Source organism: Sebastes umbrosus, chromosome 24 (genome assembly GCF_015220745.1).
Source record: "Sebastes umbrosus isolate fSebUmb1 chromosome 24, fSebUmb1.pri, whole genome shotgun sequence".
Taxonomy (NCBI): Eukaryota; Metazoa; Chordata; class Actinopteri; order Perciformes; family Sebastidae; genus Sebastes; species Sebastes umbrosus.
The window spans coordinates 13751816-13772677 of NC_051292.1; the positions used below are offsets into that span (position 1 = coordinate 13751816).

The 20862-nt window shown below is 39.0% G+C and overlaps 3 protein-coding genes across 4 annotated transcripts; 1 reads left to right on the forward strand and 2 right to left on the reverse strand.

The window, feature by feature from the left end:
- Positions 1-121: 121 nt before the first annotated feature.
- Positions 122-8564, reverse strand: atg3 (autophagy related 3). 2 transcript variants are annotated; one of them, XM_037762309.1, is made up of 12 exons: positions 8346-8564; positions 7713-7754; positions 7553-7602; positions 6343-6413; positions 5408-5515; positions 4417-4472; positions 4020-4110; positions 3901-3935; positions 3648-3800; positions 3278-3405; positions 3099-3167; positions 122-1919 (listed from the first exon to the last, which is right to left on the reverse strand). In XM_037762309.1, exons 1-12 carry the CDS (start codon positions 8415-8417, stop codon positions 1838-1840), a joined length of 957 nt encoding a protein of 318 aa, XP_037618237.1. In that variant the 5' UTR covers positions 8418-8564; the 3' UTR covers positions 122-1837. The 2 variants fall into 2 exon arrangements, with proteins under 2 accessions (XP_037618237.1, XP_037618238.1); XM_037762310.1 differs by having other exon boundaries at positions 4417-4469; positions 8346-8562.
- Positions 8565-10515: 1951 nt separating this feature from the next.
- Positions 10516-15850, forward strand: cars2 (cysteinyl-tRNA synthetase 2, mitochondrial). Its single transcript, XM_037762274.1, has 14 exons — positions 10516-10871; positions 10943-10993; positions 11082-11199; positions 11520-11591; positions 11738-11843; positions 11933-12013; positions 12097-12226; positions 12341-12474; positions 12619-12686; positions 12784-12850; positions 13559-13697; positions 13800-13923; positions 15243-15551; positions 15644-15850. Exons 1-14 carry the CDS (start codon positions 10660-10662, stop codon positions 15740-15742), a joined length of 1710 nt encoding a protein of 569 aa, XP_037618202.1. The 5' UTR covers positions 10516-10659; the 3' UTR covers positions 15743-15850.
- Positions 15851-16264: 414 nt separating this feature from the next.
- LOC119483817 (DDRGK domain-containing protein 1-like) lies at positions 16265-20392 on the reverse strand. Its single transcript, XM_037762313.1, has 8 exons — positions 20187-20392; positions 18679-18828; positions 18304-18422; positions 17869-17970; positions 17668-17790; positions 17542-17580; positions 17357-17462; positions 16265-17001 (listed from the first exon to the last, which is right to left on the reverse strand). The coding sequence occupies exons 1-8, from the start codon at positions 20272-20274 to the stop codon at positions 16841-16843; spliced, it is 888 nt and encodes a 295-aa protein (XP_037618241.1). The 5' UTR covers positions 20275-20392; the 3' UTR covers positions 16265-16840.
- Positions 20393-20862: the final 470 nt, after the last annotated feature.

Here is a 20862-nt window from a genome sequence, read left to right on the forward strand (position 1 = left end):
CATGACACTTTACAGCCACCAACTAGAGACCTAGAGCAATCAGAGGATGGATGGATCAAACTAGAGAATTTAGATTTAGTGCTTTCACTCCCACCACCACAATAAATACACACAAATAGCATTCAGTTTGCAATAATTGGGATAATCTTTATTGATTCATGTATCAGGAGACTGGGCCATCAGGCAGTACAGAGTGTATATTTTATCCAATCATCAGGAAAACAAGGAAAGTAGAGCGAGGATTACCGAAGAAGGTACTTTATTTAGTTGTACTGTCAGACATGTGTTACTGCGATGAGCCAAATATAGTTTATAATTCAAAATCTTATCAACAGAATAGACCAGAAATTCATGGAAGGGTTTATTGAAGTACACAGAGAGGCTTGTGACAATAATGTGATATTGCTGCACAATAGATAGCGCCGACCTTCACATAGCTCTTAGACACAATAGGTAGTGTTACATCACATCTCAAGGTCCTGACACAAGCTACAGAGGAGGGAGAAGTAAAACACAAAAAAAGCGTATGAGCCAACCACCATGGGTGAATGAAAAGACCTGGTCATCAACACATTCAGAGAATGAAGTATTAAGACAAACTGGCATAGAGAGCTGATTTACAATAATGGGGTTGCCTTCTGCAAGGTGCGTCAGAATGGAAGCAATAATAAGCACTGCAGAGAGGCTTCTATCAATGCTGCTGTCAGGTACATTTAGACAGTGATTTTAGCAATAAAACATACATTTCCTACCAATAGCCAACATCTTTTGAATATTATTTGTAGTTGTACAATTAAAGGATGTACATAAACAGATGACTAGAGGCAGTGAAGGGCATGCTAATGGTTTTGATTTTATGGCCCACAACTTGTTCACCTTTCTCATCAACCTGGTTTCCAGCAGTGGCAGGCAGCTGTTTTCAGTGAAAAAGCTCTGATAAAACCAGCTTGTTCTGCTGTAACCTGTCTCATTTTCTAATAACGCAAGCAGCTGACGCTTTGAAAAGACCAGGGTTTCATTTATTTTTCTTACATTTCAAGCAGCTAAGCAGTGTGGAATGGGGTGAGTTTTGTATAATTAACAAGAACTTTGTGAGAGCTCACCACATTGTGGTCACAACGTTAAACCTGTAGAGAAACATCAGAGGTACAGTCCAACTTTTGGGACGATTTTGACTCAGTCTTACTCCGATGAAAAGATGGATATCAGTTTCATTTCTGTGTGTCCAGGACGTGGTTGGCTTAGCTTAGCTTAGCACAAAGACTGGAAGTAGGAGGAAAGTACTAGCCAGCTTTGTCAAAAGTACACCCTGGACAGGTCACCAGACTCTCACACTTAGAAACAGACAACCAGTCACGCTCACATTCACACCTACAGGCAATTTAGAGTCAACAATGAACCTGTGTGTCTTTGGACTGTGGGAGGAAACCGGAGCACCCGGAGTAAACCCACGCCAACACGGGGAGAACATGCAGACTCCACACAGCCCTAAAATGATACAACATTTAAATAAGACAGCTTTGAAAGGTGCACTTTTCACGCCACAGCTAGGCTAGCAACACGTTTATCCTCTGCACTGGATGCACACAGATTAAACTGATATTGCTCTTTTTAACAAGTCTGTTTCCCAAAAATGTCAGACTGTTCCTTTAACAGACAGTTTTGTCACATACCTCCAACATTCCCCATGTCCTGCAGCCACCGCAAAGTGTCTCAGAGTAATACAAAAACACTCCACAAACTGGTTGTAATCAGACCAGACCAGATAGAATCTCAACACAGAGGCAGAAAAGCCGATCTTTCCCAATGTCGCATCAGCAGAGGCAGATCTACGAAGCTACATGGTGAAGTGTCTCGTGTAGTCATATTCTATTGTGGGAATGACAGCCTGGACGAACTTGAGGAAAATCAGAAGATACCTGAAAGTGTCGGTTAAAGAAAACACGGAGGAGCACGGAGGGAAATAACAGGAAGGAAGTTACAAAAACAGGAACACAGTAGGCATGACGTTATGACATTTTGACCTGATGGTGCCACGAGAGGAAAAGTCTAGTAGTCTCAAAATTACTCAAGTTTTTCCAATAAAAACTTAATTTTAAATGATTACATTTGAAAACATCATGATAACGTTAGAATTTACCTTCGCCCAATAGTCTTTTTTTACTGAACAGAGCTTGAATGCACCATAATGTAACTGTATAACCCCGCAATTTGTTAATTTAGCGGGGTATTTACTGAGACAGAGGGGTATGACATGCAGAAAAGGCTGGAATCGACATGTGCTGTAACCACTGGGATACGCTAAATAAGTTTTGATGCACGTTGCACATCTCTGGATAGTTGATAGAGCTGAAAGCATACATTCGTTGTGCAAGAAGAGGGCTATATGTGAGGAAAGATTACTTAAACAGCCTGATGTTGACAGCTTAACAAAAAGGTAGTAATCAAACAAATTATTAAAGATCAGTGGGAGACTTTTGGTAAATCTTTTTAAACCTAGTTTGACTAGATTGTTTCTGTAATTAACTTGTAAATAACTAATCATATTCCACTGGACCGGAGCTGCTGTCAGCCATTAACATTAAAAAACAGACAGGAGGACCTGATGGAAACAGAAGACTAGCAGGCTGTCGCTGCTGCTTTTTTTGTCTTGTGCTTCGCAAAAAATAACTTTGCAATGCGTCTGTTAATTTGCATTTCTCTCTCGCTCACTCATTCTCTCTCCTTCTGTGTGATAAAACAATGCTGCGCTGTCGTAGTTAAATTTAAGTTAAATATCTGACGCAGTTTCCTCACAGTGGTCAGTCTGCAGGGAAAACTCAGGCGCAGAAGAAACTGCATAAATTTCAATTCCCTCCTCCCATATTTTGTGGCTCTGAACAGGAATGCCTTTAAATAAAATAAAATAAAATAAAATAAAATAAAATAAAATAAAAAATTCTCTGTGGTGCCAGTGGTCGTTTAGTAAATAAGGGCAAACACAATTTGGCTGTTTCATGGCTAAGAATAGGCCACAAAACCGTAGTAAATATCCTCCCCATAGTACCTTAACCAAAACTGTTGTTGACATGTAAGCGGTTATTACCATGAAAGGATACATATGCACTCCTAGCTCTCCTCCCCCTTCTGCCACAGTCTCAATGATCTTTTTCATCACTTCAGCATGTCTGAAAGTAAAGGTTGGATCAGCCAAAGGTTATTATCAAATAACGATGGTGAAATTGCTCTCAAACTCCACCTGCATGTGTGCTTCTAAAGAAGGTTAGGTGTCTCTCACCTGCAGGGGTGGACAGAGCACATGGCAGGGGGAGGAAGGTGGGGGTGATTCTCAATGGTGACCGTCTTCTTCACATGGTCCTGGCTGATGTCCTCGTACATCTGTTCTACAGACAGCGGTTGCCTGTCCTGGGAGACACCACAACAGCTGGATGAGCTGATAGTTTATCAGTGCTGTGTCTATGTGAGCTTCTCTGCCCTAGTTTTTCAAACATCACTTGCTGCAGCTTGAAGTAAAAGAATATCAACACCACGTCATTGGTTTCCTTCATTATGATGGGATGAGCGGTTCTCGAGGTATGTGAAGGACACACAGACAGACAGACAGACAGACAGAGGTTATTTGCTCAGGGGTGCCTTATGGTACATACTTCATCATATCCAAACAGCCAGAGTCGAGGGGTCTGATAGTATTTATCATATGTGATGTACAGGTCATATGTTCTAGTCTGGAGGATGGCGTCTTCACACCCAGGATCTGCTTTGGCTTTGGTTTCAACCATTTTACTGGTGTCCAAGGTCGCCTAGATAGAGGAAAGAAGTGTGAGGTGGTAGCTGGGCTGACGATAACTGGCATCAGATCACACAGTAAATGACATGCGGCGACCCCTTCGAGGCGTTTACCTCATCGGTTTCCAACAAGCCACTTTCCTCGTACTCTGGAAAGACATCAAAATGAGTTATATTACAGGCGGCCTGAAAGAGACAAAATGACTGCTTTGTTACTGGCGGGATGCGAGTACCTTCCATATCTGCCGCTTCTCCATCTTCATCGTCATCTTCATCGTCATCTTCGTCACAACGTGCTGCAGATTTGGCATTCATATTCTTGTCCTAGAGGAATACAAATTAAAAAAGGACCTATTTGCATCTTCAAAAACAATTGAAACAAAGTGGTCACAATTTTAAAAAACTAAACACCATTTCGGCTAGCAGCTAATGGTGCCAACAGCGCTACACTGTGCAAACAAACGTGAAATTGCTGACAGAGGTAACAGTGTATACCTGAGGGGAAACTGGAGGGTGCGCACTACGTGACAGTGCTAACCACCGTAACACCAAAAATACATTTACATGTGAATTTGTGGATTTCACATCAATCAGAATCAGCATGAAACCAAAAACATTCATGAAGCATACCTTATTATTGTCCAGTGAAATTTCTCGCACAGCATCCGTGACTCCTAACACACCTGCTGAAACAAAACAGTGTCAGGAAACATTTTTATTATTATTTTATATCGTTTTACTCTGAACCACGATGTCATAAGAAACTGGAATTGATAAGAGAGCGGTTTCAGAATCTGGCAAATCTAATCGATATCCAATTCAGGGCTTCCTGCCAGGAGAGTTGTTAGGCCGGCGCCGGGCTGGCGGCCAAGTGTCTTTTTTCAAGGGGGCCCGGCGTTGTAACCTGACTCTGTCGTCATTGGAAACTATTTGGAAAAGGGCAGGCGCTCTCAAAAAATACTTGGCAGATGATCGGATGAACCATCTGTCAGTCAAACTAACTAAACATCGCCATACTTTACACGTTCAGCGCCGTTCTTTGCTCTTCTTTGAATGAAGAAATCCTCTCCAGTTCTGATGTAACTTGTTGGCTTTGTCTGAATTCTCACACTACGCACTACATACTCAATATGTGCACTATCGTTCAATATGCTTTTGTGTGAATAAACAGTAGTATGGATCTTGTCGGACGCACTGCACTGGGCTGTAATTTACGTCGTCACTTCCCGAGAGCCTCCTTTGTCGGTTGGAGACGCGTAACCATGGTAACCCGTGCCAACCTCATGTGACCAAAACGACGGATTGCGAGAATCAAAGTCTGAATTAATTAAAAATATATATTACGCCTAGCAAAGTGAAATCTTACGGTTAAATTGAAGCTTTACTGATGTTACAGAACTGTCCGTTATGAACGTTGGCATTACTGCCGCATTGCTTGCGCAATTACCACAGCTGTGATGTGAATTTTAGTTTTTTTGTGCTGTATTTTCAAGACAGCATCGCAGCAAATAGAAATGTCAACATATTAAACTTGCATATCAGTCCAACATGGTTCTTCTGACAATGAAAAAATGGAACTAGATGCAGCCATGCTCATGGATGTTGAGAGATGGTGTCCAACCTGAGTTGTGGTAAGTGTCCACCCAGCCCCCATCTCCATCGTCCTCCTCTATGATGGCTTCCAGCTCATCGGAGTACTCCATCTGTTTACAACGCTTGTAACAGGGAACTGCAAGAACACAAACACAGAGTTAACACACAGAGAGGTGGGTTTCAACACAAACCCTTTAATTTAAAGGTCTGCACTGTCATGTCCATGTTCAAAGGGGTCCCTTGACCTCTGACCTCCAGATATGTGAATGTAAATGGGTTCTGTGGGTACCCACGAGTCTCTCCTTTACAGACATGCCAACTTTATGATAATCACATGCAGTTTGGGGCAAGTCATAGTCAAGTCAGCACACTGACAGCTGTTGTTGCCTGTTGGGCTGCAGTTTGCCATGTTATTTGATCATATTTTTATGCTAAATGCAGTACCTGTGAGGGTTTCTGGACAATATCTGTCATTGTTTTGTGTCTTAATTGATTTCCAATAATAAATATGTACATACTTTAGCATAAAGCAGCATATTTACCCACTCCCATGTTGATAAGAGCATTAAATACTTGAAATCTCCCTTTAAGGTACATTTTGAACAGATAAAAATATGTGATTAATTGTGATTAACTATGGACAAACATGCAGTTAATCACAATAAAATATTTGAATCGATTGACAGCCCTAATTTTATTCTATTTCTGCCAATACAGCCTTCTAAATACTACACACTGTTCCTTTAAAGACATGCAGCCAATGTGCCACACTGCAAATTAAATAAAGTCACGCCCATGGAAATGTCAGAGTTGCTTCACTAGGGGATTTTTTTAATTTATGGAGAACTGAGAGAGAGTTGTTTATGTAACAAATACAAAATGTTGAAGTGACATAGTGAGTGGCATTGTGGAGTGGTAGTTAAAATTCACTTAAGAACAATGAATGAACAGTAGTCCTCTTACCATTGCGTGTCAGGAGAAACTGTTTATCCTGTGGCAAATATGGTTTCACCTTGACTTCTTCCCCAGCGGCCCTGAAGGGGATGGAACCACAAAACATATTATTTGTCCTTACTTTAAACTTGACTTACTTCACACCAGTTTTAGGTTTTATAAACTACTGTTTCAGGTTTGCTTTCATATTTCTTTTAAAGAGGAACACAAGTTGAAATGACTAAAATGTAATGTGAATTATCCTATTTAGTGCCAGGGGAGAAAAAGTTTTGTATTAACAGGCAAAAATGAATATCAATGAGTAGCAGAGGTTACAATCACACACAACTAGGGATGTGTATGGTCAACATGTTCCATAACAATGCCCATACAGTACCTGAGATTTAGTACTAGTATTTCAGTACTAAAAACTCAACAATAAAAAAAAGATTTTGAATTTGTTTCCAAGTTTTTGTGTCAAAAGGTGACAATAAATTGTGTGATGCAACCTGGGTTTCAACAAGTGGAATATTACACTATGCTGTGAAATTCAACAAGAAGAACAGAGAAGTGAGCATGGTAGAGCACACCCAACACCCACAAAAGGTCAGATATTACTGTAAGCCTTTTCCTCATTTTACAGAATCACAACTGATGTGCAAGGAATGGTATAGTGCCAGCACTAACATTATTACCAGCAGTAACCCTAGACTGTATATAAGAAGTGGACGTAGTCATCGTGACGTCACCCATCGGTTTGTGGACTGCCGTTTTGAAGCCTCGAGTTCAGCATTTTGGCTGTCGCCGTCTTGGTTATTTGCAACCAGATGTGACAAGAGAGGGTGGAGCTAAGTACGATCAAACGCTGAGTAAAACATTTTTAGACGACCATGAAGGTTATAATTAGTAGTCATGAACTGAAAACACACTGTGAAAGGGTTAAAGTTGTAAGACGAAAACACAACTCCCAGACTGGACAAAACCGTGGCAGCGACCTGTCAATCACAACGCCCTAAAGCCTCCCCTGCTTTATGGTCTATCTGACTCTAAATGGGACCATAATTTACTAAATGAACATCATGCTGTATTGAAGAAGACTTTATTATAAATTTACCATTTACCATTACTGCAAACATCAATCATGGTTCCAAGAGCTAATAATAATATTTCACATATGTAAAAGGGGATGTTACCATGAGGAATTCATGAATCTGTGATTCACCTCCAAGTGGACACTCACCATTTCCATGTGGGGCAATGGTGAACCAAGTGATCTCCAGCTGCTACGAACTAAAAACACCAAAAAGAGAGGATTAATAAGTCTGCTTTACGGATAGTTTTGAATAGATATAACAACATATAGTGCAACATATAATCCAAATTAACAAGAATGTTCTCACCTCTTCCGGTGTGATGACTCCAGTCTCTTTGAATTTCGATTCCTGTAATTGAAAACAGAACCAATTTACCAATTAATGTTGTCTTTGTTAGATGAAATACATGAAATGTCATGTCTCTCTTTCTTTGAATTTCTGACAAAACATTTGATTGTATAATTTAATTATTAATATTGTTAGTCTGTATGTATGTGTCTTCTCTGAGGAATTTATTTATTGTCTTATCTTTTATTTTATTTTATTTATTCTATTGTTGTCTTTTTTAGATATGTCAAATACATGAAATGTCATGTCTCTCTTTCTTTGAAATTCTGACTTAACATTTCATTGTATAATTTAATTATTAATATTGTTAGTCTGTCTGTATGTGTATATATCTATATCTATATATATATATATATATATATGTAAAATTCAATAAAAATATTGTTTAAAAAAACAACTTAAATAGTGGAGCTGCGCATTTACAAGAAATGTGCAAATATTTGATGTTATACTATGAGCCTGTATCCAAGTAGTGCCTCAGATAACGCTAACAACAAGGAGTAATGATGTTACTGTATATGACTGTAATGACATCTCTTCCAGTAGCCAGCAGCTAGCAGCCAGCTCGCTGCTGTAATGTTTAAAGTTTACCTTCAACACCGGAGTGAGAAACTCCGCCACACCGAGAGCCGTGCCTTTCACCGTGTTTATCACGTTCTGCATCTTGTACACGTCCTTTTTGGCTAAAAGCGTGAAGTTCTTCAACGAACCGTCCTGTGAAAACAACAATTATTTTGACATAGCTACTCCAGCGAGATCACATGAGACGTCTGAACACTTCCGGTATCTGACTCTCGCGAGAAGTGTGGAAGGGACGTAAATGCGCCAAGCCCCCGGGAAGAGCTAATTGATTAAGATAAGATAATATAAGATAAGATAAAATAGAACATTATTAATCCCGAAGGAAATTCTTGTACCAGAGATTGCTCAAAAATACAACAAAATTACTACAAGTTCAAGCGTATAAAATAAAAAAAAGTACTATTTCTAGCACTAGTGCCTAATAGAATAACAATTAAGTGCGATACATTTTGTAAAATTAGTAAATAAGATAAGATAAGTAAAAAAAAAAAAGGTAAAGTAAGCTAACAAACAGAAAAATAAGTAATATTGCACATGTTGGACATTAATATTGCACACAATGAACAGTGATATTGCACATGAGAATGTAAAAAGTAGTATTGCACATGATATTAATATTATATTTGTACTCAGTGTCAGATTGAGCCAATGATGCCAATTTACTTAGTGACCAAACGTAGTTGATAAAACTTTTTTTTTTTAAATAATATTTTTATTTAAGAAAAAGAATGTTATTCACAGATATTTAACACAGAGCATTTTCACTCCCTCCCCTCTCCCCCCCCCCCCCCCCCCCCCCCCGCCCAATTGTTATCAATATTATGTATTTATATTATTTCTTTATATTAATCTTGTCTCTAGGTGGAGGCTCCAGATAAGCCCAGTGGTTTTTTTTCCTCTTCCTGCACTGTATATTATTCATTTAGTGTTTTGTTATGTTGTATAGTCTTAAATTGTGCAAAATAAATAAACAAATAAACAAACAAATGATGTTTCAAAATTAAGTAATAAGATTTAAAAAATAAATAATTCAAATAAAAATAATATAAATAACCAAAATCAAAATAAATAAATCAATAAAACAAAGGTAAAATAAAAGCAAATAAATAAAAGTACTACAACTTAGTGGGGTTTCTATATCTGATAGAAAGTGTACTAATGCTTTTGTTAGAAATCATCTTGAACATATTACTACTCCCATATATAAATATAGGTGGAAAACAACGGAACGCTAACTTTCTATTTTTTTTAATTTATTTCTTTAATACTTTATTTCAAGAGTTCAATACAATATATTTACATGTTCAGATTTTTCATTACAATTCTGCAAAAATATTTTACATTATAAAAATAATATAAATTATAAATTACACAAAAAATAAAATTTAAGGAAAGGAAAAGATGAATAAAAACAACAACAAAATAAAAAACAAACAAACAAAAAACATTCGGGGTATGTTAAACAATTGGAATACATTTAAAATAAGATAAGATAAGATTAGATATTTCTTTATTAGTCCCGCAGTGGGAAAATTTGCAGTGTACAGCAGCAAAGGGGATAGTGCAGAAAACAAGATGCATCAGCTAACACAGTAAAAAAAAAAATAGCTAAACAAAGTGAAACAAAATATGAACCATTTAAATAGAAGGAAGTATAAAAATAGAAGCAGTATATACAGTATTGACAATAAACAGACTATTAACAAAATTGCACAGGTGGAAAATGATGTTGCACAGTGAGAATTAAATGAAATTCCACCTGAAAATATCAGGTTATTGTCAGTTTTTGGTGTGTAAGTGGTCTACTGGGAGCAGTGCTGGTTGTGGAGTCTGACAATACAATATATTAACATGTACTGACAATACAAAATATTTACATGTTCTGATTTTTCATTACAATTCTGCAAAAATATTTTACATTATAAAAATAATATAAAAAATAAATTATAAATTATACAACACATAAAATGTAAGGAAAGGAAAAGATGAATAAAAACAAAACAAAATAAAAAACAAACAAAAAATTGGAATACATTTAAAATGTCTAAACAATTTAATAGTTTTAATCAATTTAGAATTTTTGAGTTTTACGTTGTCAATCATGGTCAAATCTCCCTCACTGGATCGCGGGCTGGGAAGCGGAATAGGAAACGCTACTGCGCCTGCGCAATGGGCCCATATGATGCGGAAGTTCTTGTTCATGTTGTTAGCCGTTAGCTAACATTGCAGACTGTTCCCTGTGTTAATGGTGTTAACGTGAGGGTCGAGTAGCTAGGCTAAGCTAACAGTGCTAATGCTGCTTCACGCATAGCGAGGTGCCACTATGTGGAGGGACTCCGTGAGGTCGCTGTTAAGGAGGGCAAAGCTCCTCAACACAGCTCGGTCCGTCAGACACAGATCACATGGACTCTGTAGCGGTGTTTCAGGGAAGACCTGGGTGAGACCCAGCGGGTTTGATACGGGTCTAAAGACCTTCAACAGCCTGAGCAAACAGAAAGAGCCTCTCATACTGGCAGCAGAGGGAGTAGCTACCTGGTACGGATCATAACCTTATATGATGAATACACACAGTATGCATGATAACCTCACACAGTGTTGTGTTACAGGTACAGCTGTGGACCTACTGTATACGACCATGCTCACTTGGGTCATGCCTGGTAATGATATATATATAAACACATGTTATGCACAAGCCAAATATTGTGAAATGTCTTGGAGCTAAATGTCTTTCTGTGTTGTCCCCAGCTCATATGTCAGGTTTGATATCCTGCAGAGGATTCTGTCCAGGTTGTTTGGGATCACTGTCATCCATGCTATGGTCATCACTGACATCGATGACAAGATTATCAAGAGAAGTTGGGAGGTAAGATCACAGTAGTGTGTTAAAATCAGCTGTTTTTTTATACTTTATTTTTCCCCTTTTTTCAAGGTTGTTTTCATATATGCAATTTACAGTTTACAATAGTTTATAAACAATTTTTAAGTAGATGAGCTTATAGATAAACTCATTAAGTACACTAGAGAAAACAACTTCAACATTCAAAATTGAAATAAAATTAAGAAAAGAAATAATAATAATAATAATAATGATAAAAAGAGAGAATAGAGTTAAAAAAACAAAAAAATCAGCTGTTTTTGTGACCTTATTTATTAAAAAAAAATGTGTGTTCCCTTGTTTTATAGGACAATGTGTCCCCAACCATCATAGCCACAATGTATGAGGATGCATTCAAGAGGGATATGCTGTCATTAAAGGTGTGTGATAAGGTCACACTCCTGTGTGCATTCATTAATATTGAGACTGATCTGTAATAAATGCTTAGGAGAGTGAAAAAAAAAGTAATTTGCTGTGAGGCACAAACTGTGTTTAACTTTATATTCTGTTATTTTGTTTTTTTGAGGTGATTCCTCCTGCAGTGTATTTAAGAGTCACTGAGAATGTGCATCATATTGTTGCGTTTATTGAGAGGATCATCAAGAATGGACACGCGTATGCCACAAAAGAAGGTAAATACACAGGACTTGTCGTTATTTCTCCTGTGAAATAACCACCACAATACCTTGAATCATCATTTGTGGAACGCCTTGTGTTGTAGGTGATGTGTATTTTGACATCCAGTCCATTGGCGATCGTTATGGCAAGTTTGTGGGAAGTGTGGATTCTCAGGGAGAAACTGGTAAGTGTGCTCTGTCACTGTGATAACTGGCACTGACTACATGTCAGCTTCACTAATTGACGACAAACTGCACGGTTCTCTAGGCGGCGCAAAAAAACGAGACTCAAGGGATTTTGCTCTTTGGAAGCAGTCCAAACCTCAGGAACCATACTGGGAATCTCCGTGGGGCAGAGGAAGACCTGGCTGGCATATCGAGTGCTCTACCATCGCAAGGTTTGGATTCACAGCAACCTGTCTGCTTTTCTATAGGATGCAGGTTCAACATAGTCAGGTCCTAAATGCATACGGACTCCGTCTATAGTGTTGTTTTCTCTGTGGTGGTTTCAGCTCGGTGTTTGGGAGTCAGCTGGATATCCACTCTGGAGGTATTGACCTGGCGTTTCCTCACCATGAGAATGAGGTTGCTCAGAGTGAAGCCTATCACCAGTGTGGACAATGGGCAAACTACTTCCTCCACTCAGGTAAGTAAATCCCAGACTGTTTTTTTCTCCTAAAGCTCTGAATTCCGTCTTGTGGTCGCAGGTCCACCAGAAAGACTCCTTTACACCTGCTTTAAGCTTTTTCAATATGTGCACCTGATTGGTTGTTGTTGTTGTTGTCTTTAGGGCACTTACACCTAAAAGGCAGCGTAGAGAAAATGTCTAAATCTTTAAAGAATTACGTCACCATCAAGGTAAAGTCATCATGAATTAGTCATCATTTATTAAGTAACTATATCTTCCACATTGTGTATTGTAGTTTGTGAGAATAATCTTTTTTGTCTTCATTAGGATTTCCTGCAGTCTTACTCTGCCAATGAATTCCGAATGTTTTGTCTTTTGACCAAATACAGATCAGGTGGGAAAAGTTTTTTTTTATTTTTATAAATGTGTTGGTTTGCATCAGACTGTAAACTGTTCTCTTCATGCTGCACTTTTGCCCAGTGCAGTTTGAGGAATGAACTATAACTGTATTGGTTTTAACTAGTGCTGTCAGTCGATTAAACTGTTTAATCGCGATCAATCGCAAATTAATAAATTTTTTATCTGTTCAAAATGTACCTTAAAGGGAGATTTGTCAAATATTTAATACTCTTATCAACATGGGAGTGGACAAATATGCTGCTTTATGCAAATGTATGTATATATTTATTATTGGAAATCAATTAACAACACAAAACAATGACAAATATAGTCCAGAAACCCTCACAGGTACTGCATTTAGCATAAAACAATATGCTCCAATCATAACATGGCAAATTCAACAGCTGTCAGTGTGTCAGTGTGCTGACTTGACTATGACTTGCCCCAAACTACATGTGATTATCATAAAGTGGGCATGCTGTAAAGGGGAGACTCGTTGGTACCCATAGAACCCATTTACATTCACATATCTGGAGGTCAGAGGTCAAGGGACCCCTTTGAAAATGACCATGACGGTTTTTCCTCGCCAAAATGTAGCACAAGTTTGGAGCTAGTATGACATGGCCAAGCCCAAAACGCCTAAACCTGAGCCCGCTACAACCTAAAAATCAATGATTGATGATTTCTTGTGGTGTCTCCACAGCGATAGACTACAGTGACAGCAGCATGTTGGAGGCTCGGACCTCTCTGGGAACCATCTCCACCTTCATCCATGATGCTCAGGCCTACATGAAGGGTCAGCTGCAGTGTTCACCTGTACAGGAAGCTTCTCTCTGGGAGAGGTATATACCCCCTCTCAAAAATCAAATAAATACAAAAATGGTTATTTATTTCTTATTCTAGTTCCGTTCCAGTTGAGAACTTCTTGTGTTCTTGTGTTTCAGGTTGGCTGAGACTAAATCCAGCGTGGTGAAAGCACTGGCGGATGACTTTGATACCCCGAGAGCCATCGGTGCTGTGATGAATCTGGTTTACCACGGAAACCGCCAACTCCAGCCGGTTTCTAAGGTAACTCACTGTGCCTGACTCTCCTGGAATTACATGAGCAGACTAAAAGTTACAGTTGTAGTCGGATCAGCAAGACCAAAGCGCTCAGGAGGCCGGGCTTTGCCTAATCTGATGTTCATTCTCTCCTGCATTTACGCTGTGGTTTAATAAAGGGATTACATCAATCCATAATCTGTACATAGAAGACACATTTGCATCTTTCTCTCTTGCCTTTATCCCAAATCGATGACGTACCTAAGAACCATTTCGTCCATTACTTGAACGTCAGGAGACATTGATTCATTTCCAGATAAGCCCATACAAAATACGTCGACCATATCCTTGAATTGAATTCCGACTGTAGAGAATTGATATCCGGGATTTATGATGTCATTAACAACATCATTCCACACTCCATTGAGCATTTAAAAATGGCCTGGTACTCCGATCTTGGAGTAGTTTTAACAGATGAGCAGTGGGACTCTGTCTTAGACTTGATACACACACATAATCTACGTCTGCTAAACACAGCTTAAAGGTCCCATATTGTAAAAAGTGAGATTTTCATGTCTTTTATATTATAAAGCAGGTTTAAGTGATATATAAATACTGTTAAACTATCAATACGCTCAATATACGGAGAAATACACACAGCCCGTATTAAAAAATTGTGCGTTTGAAACAAGCCGTAAGGATTTCTGTCCATTTGTGATGTCACAAATGTACAATATTTAGACCTTTTACACAGTTTTAAACATTCTAAATGTGTCCCAGTTTATTTCCTGGTTGTAGTGTATGTAAATAACATCAGCTGACAGAAAGTAAACACGGACCCAAACTGTTGCCTAGCGACGCAATTCGGTTACAATGCACTAAAACGGAGCGTTTCAAAAAGAGGGTGAATACAGGTATATTCAGGCTGACAGTATGAGGAAAATAAAGGTTTTTTTTTAACATTACGGCATGTAAACATGTTCTAGTAGAAACATAAAATACAAATATAAACCTGAAAATTAGCATGATATGGGACCTTTAATACAACTGAAAGTGGTACACAGAGCTCATTCGACTAATGCTAGACTGGCAAAGATTTATCTGACCCGTTATGTCTGCGATGCAGAGGCCAGCCAGCTGACTTAATGCATATCTCTCCACCTTCTGGATGGGTATTTTTAAAGCTTATAGTGAGCCCAATTTGACCCGAACCCAATTATTTCTGTGCGGAGGGTCAGCGGCAACAAGCATTTGAAAACCAAGACTTAGATTTCAGTCCGACTGAAGCAGTTTATTGCACAGTACAATGAGGCATCAACTTGAATGTGTGTGTTGTATCTGTTCAGTCTGAGGGAGTGGCTCGGAGCCCTGCAGTGTTTGGAGCGATGGTCAGCTACATCAGAGATGCCTTGGATGTGTTTGGGATCGATCTGCTGCCACATGCTGATGTGTCCAGTAGTGGTGGAAGTCTGGAGGGCGTCGTGGAGCAGCTGACTCATTTCAGAAGTGAAGTTCGAGCGTTCGCACTCGCTCATCGGGACGTTCCAACCGCCGGATCCCCCACGAAACCTGGACTTTACCCAGAGAGAATCCCTCTCCTCAAAGCCTGTGACGTCCTCAGAAATAACCTGGCACCCTTGGGTGTGCTGATAAAGGTATGCTGGGTTGGATCACATCGAAGTTTCAATTTACTCTGATATCAAATATTACAGTTTATAGGGAGTGATGTCTTTTTTGTGTTTTTCAGGATAGAGGAGCCATCTCGACATGGGAGCTAACTCAGACTCAGAGAGGACAGAGAGTCCAGGATAAAGACCAGGATAAAGACCAGGAGACATCCAGCTGAAACACACCTCTGAGACTGACTCTTTATTTTAGGCTTGTGGACTCAATTTAACGTATGGTAACGGGGATCATTGCCCTTTGTTTTTCAATAAAATGCTCTTGATGCTGATTCCTTGTCATATTTAAATCGATGAAAAAGACAAAACAAAGTCTTGATTGAAACAACTGTGCTAACACTTCATCAGAATGGGAAGTTGAATCACAACCGTAAGAGACCTGCGGGGCCGGGGGCGGAACCGACCGACTTTACTGTCTTTCAGAGGCTCTAGCAGGTTCAGTTTGGGGCTAGAGTGAAGCTACAGATATCATATGAAACTAGAAATCCTAAGGAAACCATTGGTAATTGATTGATAATCATATGCAGTTTTGTGCAAGTCACAGCTGCCCTAACAAATGAACAAATAAAGACACTTTTCATCCCTGTAGCTCTCTTTCTCACACTTTTTCATCTGCCCGGCTGCACTTATTTGTTAATAAAAGTGTAAATTGTAGTGAAATTAACTTAACACTTTTAAGCCAATAATATCAGGGACCAATTGTTTATTTATATCATAATAAATGCAGTTATTTATGAAAATAAAAATCTTAATTTTTGACTTAAAACCATTGTGATGTCTGATGTGTGTTGCTGTTTACGGGGGCTAGGGTCAGGGTTCTGGGGGGTTGAACCCGAGCCGGCCCTGCTAACTTGGATCAACTCAGATAGACATTTCCCATTGCATGTTAGGTGTGGTGTTTGATTTAATTAGTACATTTATCCTCTCACAGCCCTTATTTGATCGTTATAAAAACCAAACACATAAAAGATGTGACAAATCAAACTGTATTTTTTTTCCAAATTTTAAAATGCAACAATGCTCAAACACTGTTTTTCATGTGCTTGTTCATTTAATGTCATACACAGTAGTAACTGTATGTAACTTTCAATTTATAGGTGACTCAAACTCAGACACCTACTGGTGAATAAAGGCTACTGAGCCGTGATAACATCACCACCAAACAGCAGCCGATAGCAGATGAACAGTCCACTGTGTGCTTTTCTACACACAGATTATATCATTGTCCAGCAGTCTCGTGAAGACGGTCGTCCAGGTGTCCATCAGGCGGTGCTGCGGCTCTCGGGTGTCAGGTTGATCAGAGAGTTACTGGCCTGAGCCAGCTCTGTGATGGACACTCTGCCTCTCTGTCTCATGAACTGAGCCACTGAGTCCAGCTCTTCTGGAGTGATGGAGATAAACTTCCCTCGGTCATCAATCACTCCTGCAGAAAACATACAGCGTGTCATGTCATAGAGGATACAATAATAATAATAACAATTCCTTCAATTACAATAGCGTGAATTTCGCGTGTTGAATGAATGCGCCATAAGCAAGGCGATACATTGATCGACTGACAGCCCTAATTCATATACATTCACAGTGAACTTCAGACTTCAGAGATGTGAGGAGTGGGGAAAAAAAGAGACACGAGTCAGACGCTCTGAACGCTCTGGGACTTTTTTGTCAACTCCAGACATAGGAACATTTCTGCGTTGCCATTTATTCAAAGAATAAGAGCTCGTGTTTCTATGTTTCCTCTGAGCAGCTTCATCCAGACCTGCCCTGTTCACACTAACCTGTGAGGGAGCCTTCAGCCAACAGGTCCTGCAGTCTGTCAATCGCATCCTGTGTCCTCATCCCAAAGTGGGACGCCAAGTCCTCCAGGAGAACCACCTTAGAGGTCTGCGGGACAGAGGAGACATGGTAAAAGACACTATATTCAGATACAACGGCACAGGTTGGAGTGTGAAGAGTCTCTCACCTCGATGTACTCGATGAATTCTTGCAGCAGGTTGCGTGACTGAGAGTAAAGAACACAAACACTTGTTGTTAATATGTAATAGAGAGAGGAAGTGTTAAAATGATATGAGCTCAGCAGAGATGTGACCTGGTCCTCAGTGAGCTGCTCCTCCTCTCCCTGGTCTTCTACGACGAAGGAGGCTTTGAGTTTTAAGTACTCATCCTCCTCCCGTTTTTCTTGCTCCTCTTTAGCCCGGCGTTCCTCCTCCTCCTGAATAAACACCAGCACAGAGTGTCAGCATCTCCTCTTATGAACACACACAGCTGGTGAGAGGAATGAGTGTGTGACCTGTTTCTGCTCCTGCTGTCGTTCTCTGTCGTCATCCTGACGTCTCTCCTGCTCTCGGAGCTCCTGCATCTTCTTCCTCTCCTCCCTCTCCTCCATCTCCGCCTGGGAATAAGCAACAATACTGGATTCTACTGCAAACTTGGGCAGTTGTACTCACAGCCCAATGTGAACGTAGCTTTAGGATCATATTTCATTCATGATCTCTCGCTGTGTCATCCCTGGATCTTGTGTTCAGCCAGTAGGGCAAAGGCTCAGAAGCTGTGTCCTTATTCTACATATACTACATAGTAATTCTAGACAGTTATTAAGATACTACAGCAAACTAGTATAGGCTACTGTTATATTAACATTTTAGATTTGTTTCCAGTGAGATATTATTGAGTTCATATAGTGACTTTGCTGATGCTGCTCTAGAAACAAGTATGGACCCCTGACCTCTCTCTGGGCTTTCTTGGCCTGTTTCTCCTCCAGCTTCTTCTGCTTCTTGGCTCCAACTTTAGCGGTCGGCTGGAAGTCCTGCGGCTCCGCCTCTTCTTCCTCCACACGCTCCTCCTCTGAAATCAACAGCCCGCTTGTTAAACGGTCTTTTACATCACATGTATCACAAGATTTGCATCTATTAACATTATTTCATGTACTTTTGAATGAAGAATGACGCCTGACAGCTGTCTAGTAAGAGCAGCTCAAACACAGCAGAGGCTCATTATGAAACATTAGATGTTGTTTATGTATGACTGTTAAAGTTCATGTGATGAAGCATTAACGGCTACATTATAAAGGTGAACAAAGTTAGAAACTAACGGTGTTTACCTTGCTCCACAGCTTCTCTCTGTGGCCGTCTGTTAGCCATCACCGCAGCGAGGTTCCTCCTCCTGCGAGGCATCCCGGCACCTCGCTCCTCCGCTGCCCGCTGAGGGGGTCCCGCTGCCCGGACGACATCCCTCCGCTGCTCCTCATCACCTGAGCATGGAGAGGGCACAAACCATAGTACGGTCTATGCAATACACATAACACTGCAAAGATTTCAAATTAAAAAAAAGGATAAAAAACAGCACTGGTATCAGATCAGTATAGGTTGGGCACTGGAACTGGAGTGAGACTAGTGCATCCTCTATCCATTCATCCATCCATTATCTGTAACTGCTTATCCTGTTCAGGGTCGCGGGGGCTGGAGTCCTGACTAGATTTGTGCATTTTCCTTCCAAATGTAGCAGTAGAATACATTAAGCTTAGATATCATATGCATAAAACAGAACAACCTTGAAATTACTTTGAGTCAGATCAGCCTCAATATTGCAATTTTTTTTTTGTGATTTATATAAAATGACTCTACACAAAAATATTTTTCAATGCACACAAAATTGTTTAATAAATTAATAAAGTAATGTAAAATAAATCCACAAATTCATGTATTTTATATGTATTTTTTTAAATAAAAAGAATGAGCAATTTTCGTCAAAATCATATTTGGATATTGTTAAATTTATATGTATTTAATTATGTATATATATTTTTATTTAGATGAGGAAATAAAATTTGCAGGACTGGCTGTCAACCAAAATCCAACTACTTGCTCCTCTCACAAGAGAAAATATTGTGTTTGGTATTAACATGAAGGACATTAAGAGTGACTTGATATTGAACAATCTGATACTGCTGGCAAATCTTTTCATCCATGCATCCAAATGGAGGAAAATTAAACCCCTATTTTCCGTTTTCAAAAGGGACCCTGTGGACAATCATCTCAGTGCTTTAATGAAAGGACAACATGCAAAGAGTCTCCTCAGAGCTTGTGAAAAACATATATGATGATGACCCCTAGAGCTACTACGGAAGAGTGCAGTCTTATTATTATTTATTTATTTATGCATTTCTTTTTTTGTTCCTTTAATTATTTTCTAGCCTCTTTTATTTTTATTATATATATATTTTTTATAATTTAAGTTATCTTTCCTATCCAATTGTGCCTTGTATGTTAGAAGTACTGAGTTTAGATTACAATACCGTAACGTTTGTAAATGAATTATCTTCAATAAAATAATAATATATAATAATAAAGGTCCATTTGGCCCTCTGCAGCCTCCGTAGTGTGACTTATTGACAGCTGTGAGCTGACGTTGCCTGAAATCGGCCCTTAACTAACGTTACTATCGTTACAGTGCACAATATCTCAGCCTGACTGTTTCCTCACTACATACATATTTATTATAATGTCCAAAAAAGTGTTGAAAAACCTAACAACCCCTCTGTTAGAGCGTTAAACCCCATCACAACAGTGTGACAGTAGTGTGAACATACAGATCAAAGCTGCTCTTTACCTTCCTGTGTCTTCCTCCGCAGCTTCAACGCGAACACAATCAGAACAATGAGGATGGCAGCAGCTATCAGGTACAGAGCGACATCCATAGCTGTTATCAAAATATACTTTATCTAATATATATGCTATTTTTCTACGTTTATTTTAGTCTCCAACTGTGTGGACCAGAACCGGAAGCTCCGCGATTCTTCTTCTTGGTTGGCAAACCAGCTCGTAGGTGCATTACCGCCACCTACTGGACTGGAGTGTGGAGCAGTGGATTGGCAGGTAAAAATAAATAAATTTAAATAAATTAAAAATAAATTAAAAATAAATTAAAAATAAAAATAATAAAAATAGAAATTAATAATTATTAATAATAATAACAATAATATTAATTTTAATAATAATTCAATTACATCCATTATTCCTGGTGCCCTTAAGTCATTAATTATATATATATATAGATATATAGATAGATAGATAGATAGATAGATAGATAGATAGATAGATAGATAGATTGATAGATAGATAGATAGATAGATTGATAGATAGATAGATAGTAACTTTATTAATCCCGAGGGAAATTCAAGTTTCCAGCATCACAGTTCCATAGTGCAAAAGTGCAAAAACATGTTAGTAAAAAAGGTAGTAAAAAAGTTAGTAGTGCAAAGTACAAAGAACAAAAAAATATACCA

What these genes read in the sequence shown, in the direction of transcription:
- atg3 (XM_037762309.1), bottom strand. Translation starts at nt 8,417, where the DNA reads ATGCAGAACGTGATAAACACGGTGAAAGGCACGGCTCTCGGTGTGGCG. An exon ending in AGAAGCGGCAGATATGGAAG is followed by an intron (nt 3,936 to 4,019) that starts GTACTCGCATCC and finishes ATGTCTTTCCAG; the next exon opens with AGTACGAGGAAAGTGGCTTG. An exon ending in GGCTGTTTGGATATGATGAA is followed by an intron (nt 3,406 to 3,647) that starts GTATGTACCATA and finishes GGTGTCTCCCAG; the next exon opens with GACAGGCAACCGCTGTCTGT.
- cars2 (XM_037762274.1), top strand. Translation starts at nt 10,660, where the DNA reads ATGTGGAGGGACTCCGTGAGGTCGCTGTTAAGGAGGGCAAAGCTCCTC. An exon ending in TTATCAAGAGAAGTTGGGAG is followed by an intron (nt 11,200 to 11,519) that starts GTAAGATCACAG and finishes CTTGTTTTATAG; the next exon opens with GACAATGTGTCCCCAACCAT. An exon ending in AACTCCAGCCGGTTTCTAAG is followed by an intron (nt 13,924 to 15,242) that starts GTAACTCACTGT and finishes GTATCTGTTCAG; the next exon opens with TCTGAGGGAGTGGCTCGGAG.
- LOC119483817 (XM_037762313.1), bottom strand. Translation starts at nt 20,274, where the DNA reads ATGGATGTCGCTCTGTACCTGATAGCTGCTGCCATCCTCATTGTTCTG. An exon ending in GCGGAGGAAGACACAGGAAG is followed by an intron (nt 18,829 to 20,186) that starts GTAAAGAGCAGC and finishes CTCCATGCTCAG; the next exon opens with GTGATGAGGAGCAGCGGAGG. An exon ending in AATTCATCGAGTACATCGAG is followed by an intron (nt 17,463 to 17,541) that starts GTGAGAGACTCT and finishes TCTGTCCCGCAG; the next exon opens with ACCTCTAAGGTGGTTCTCCT.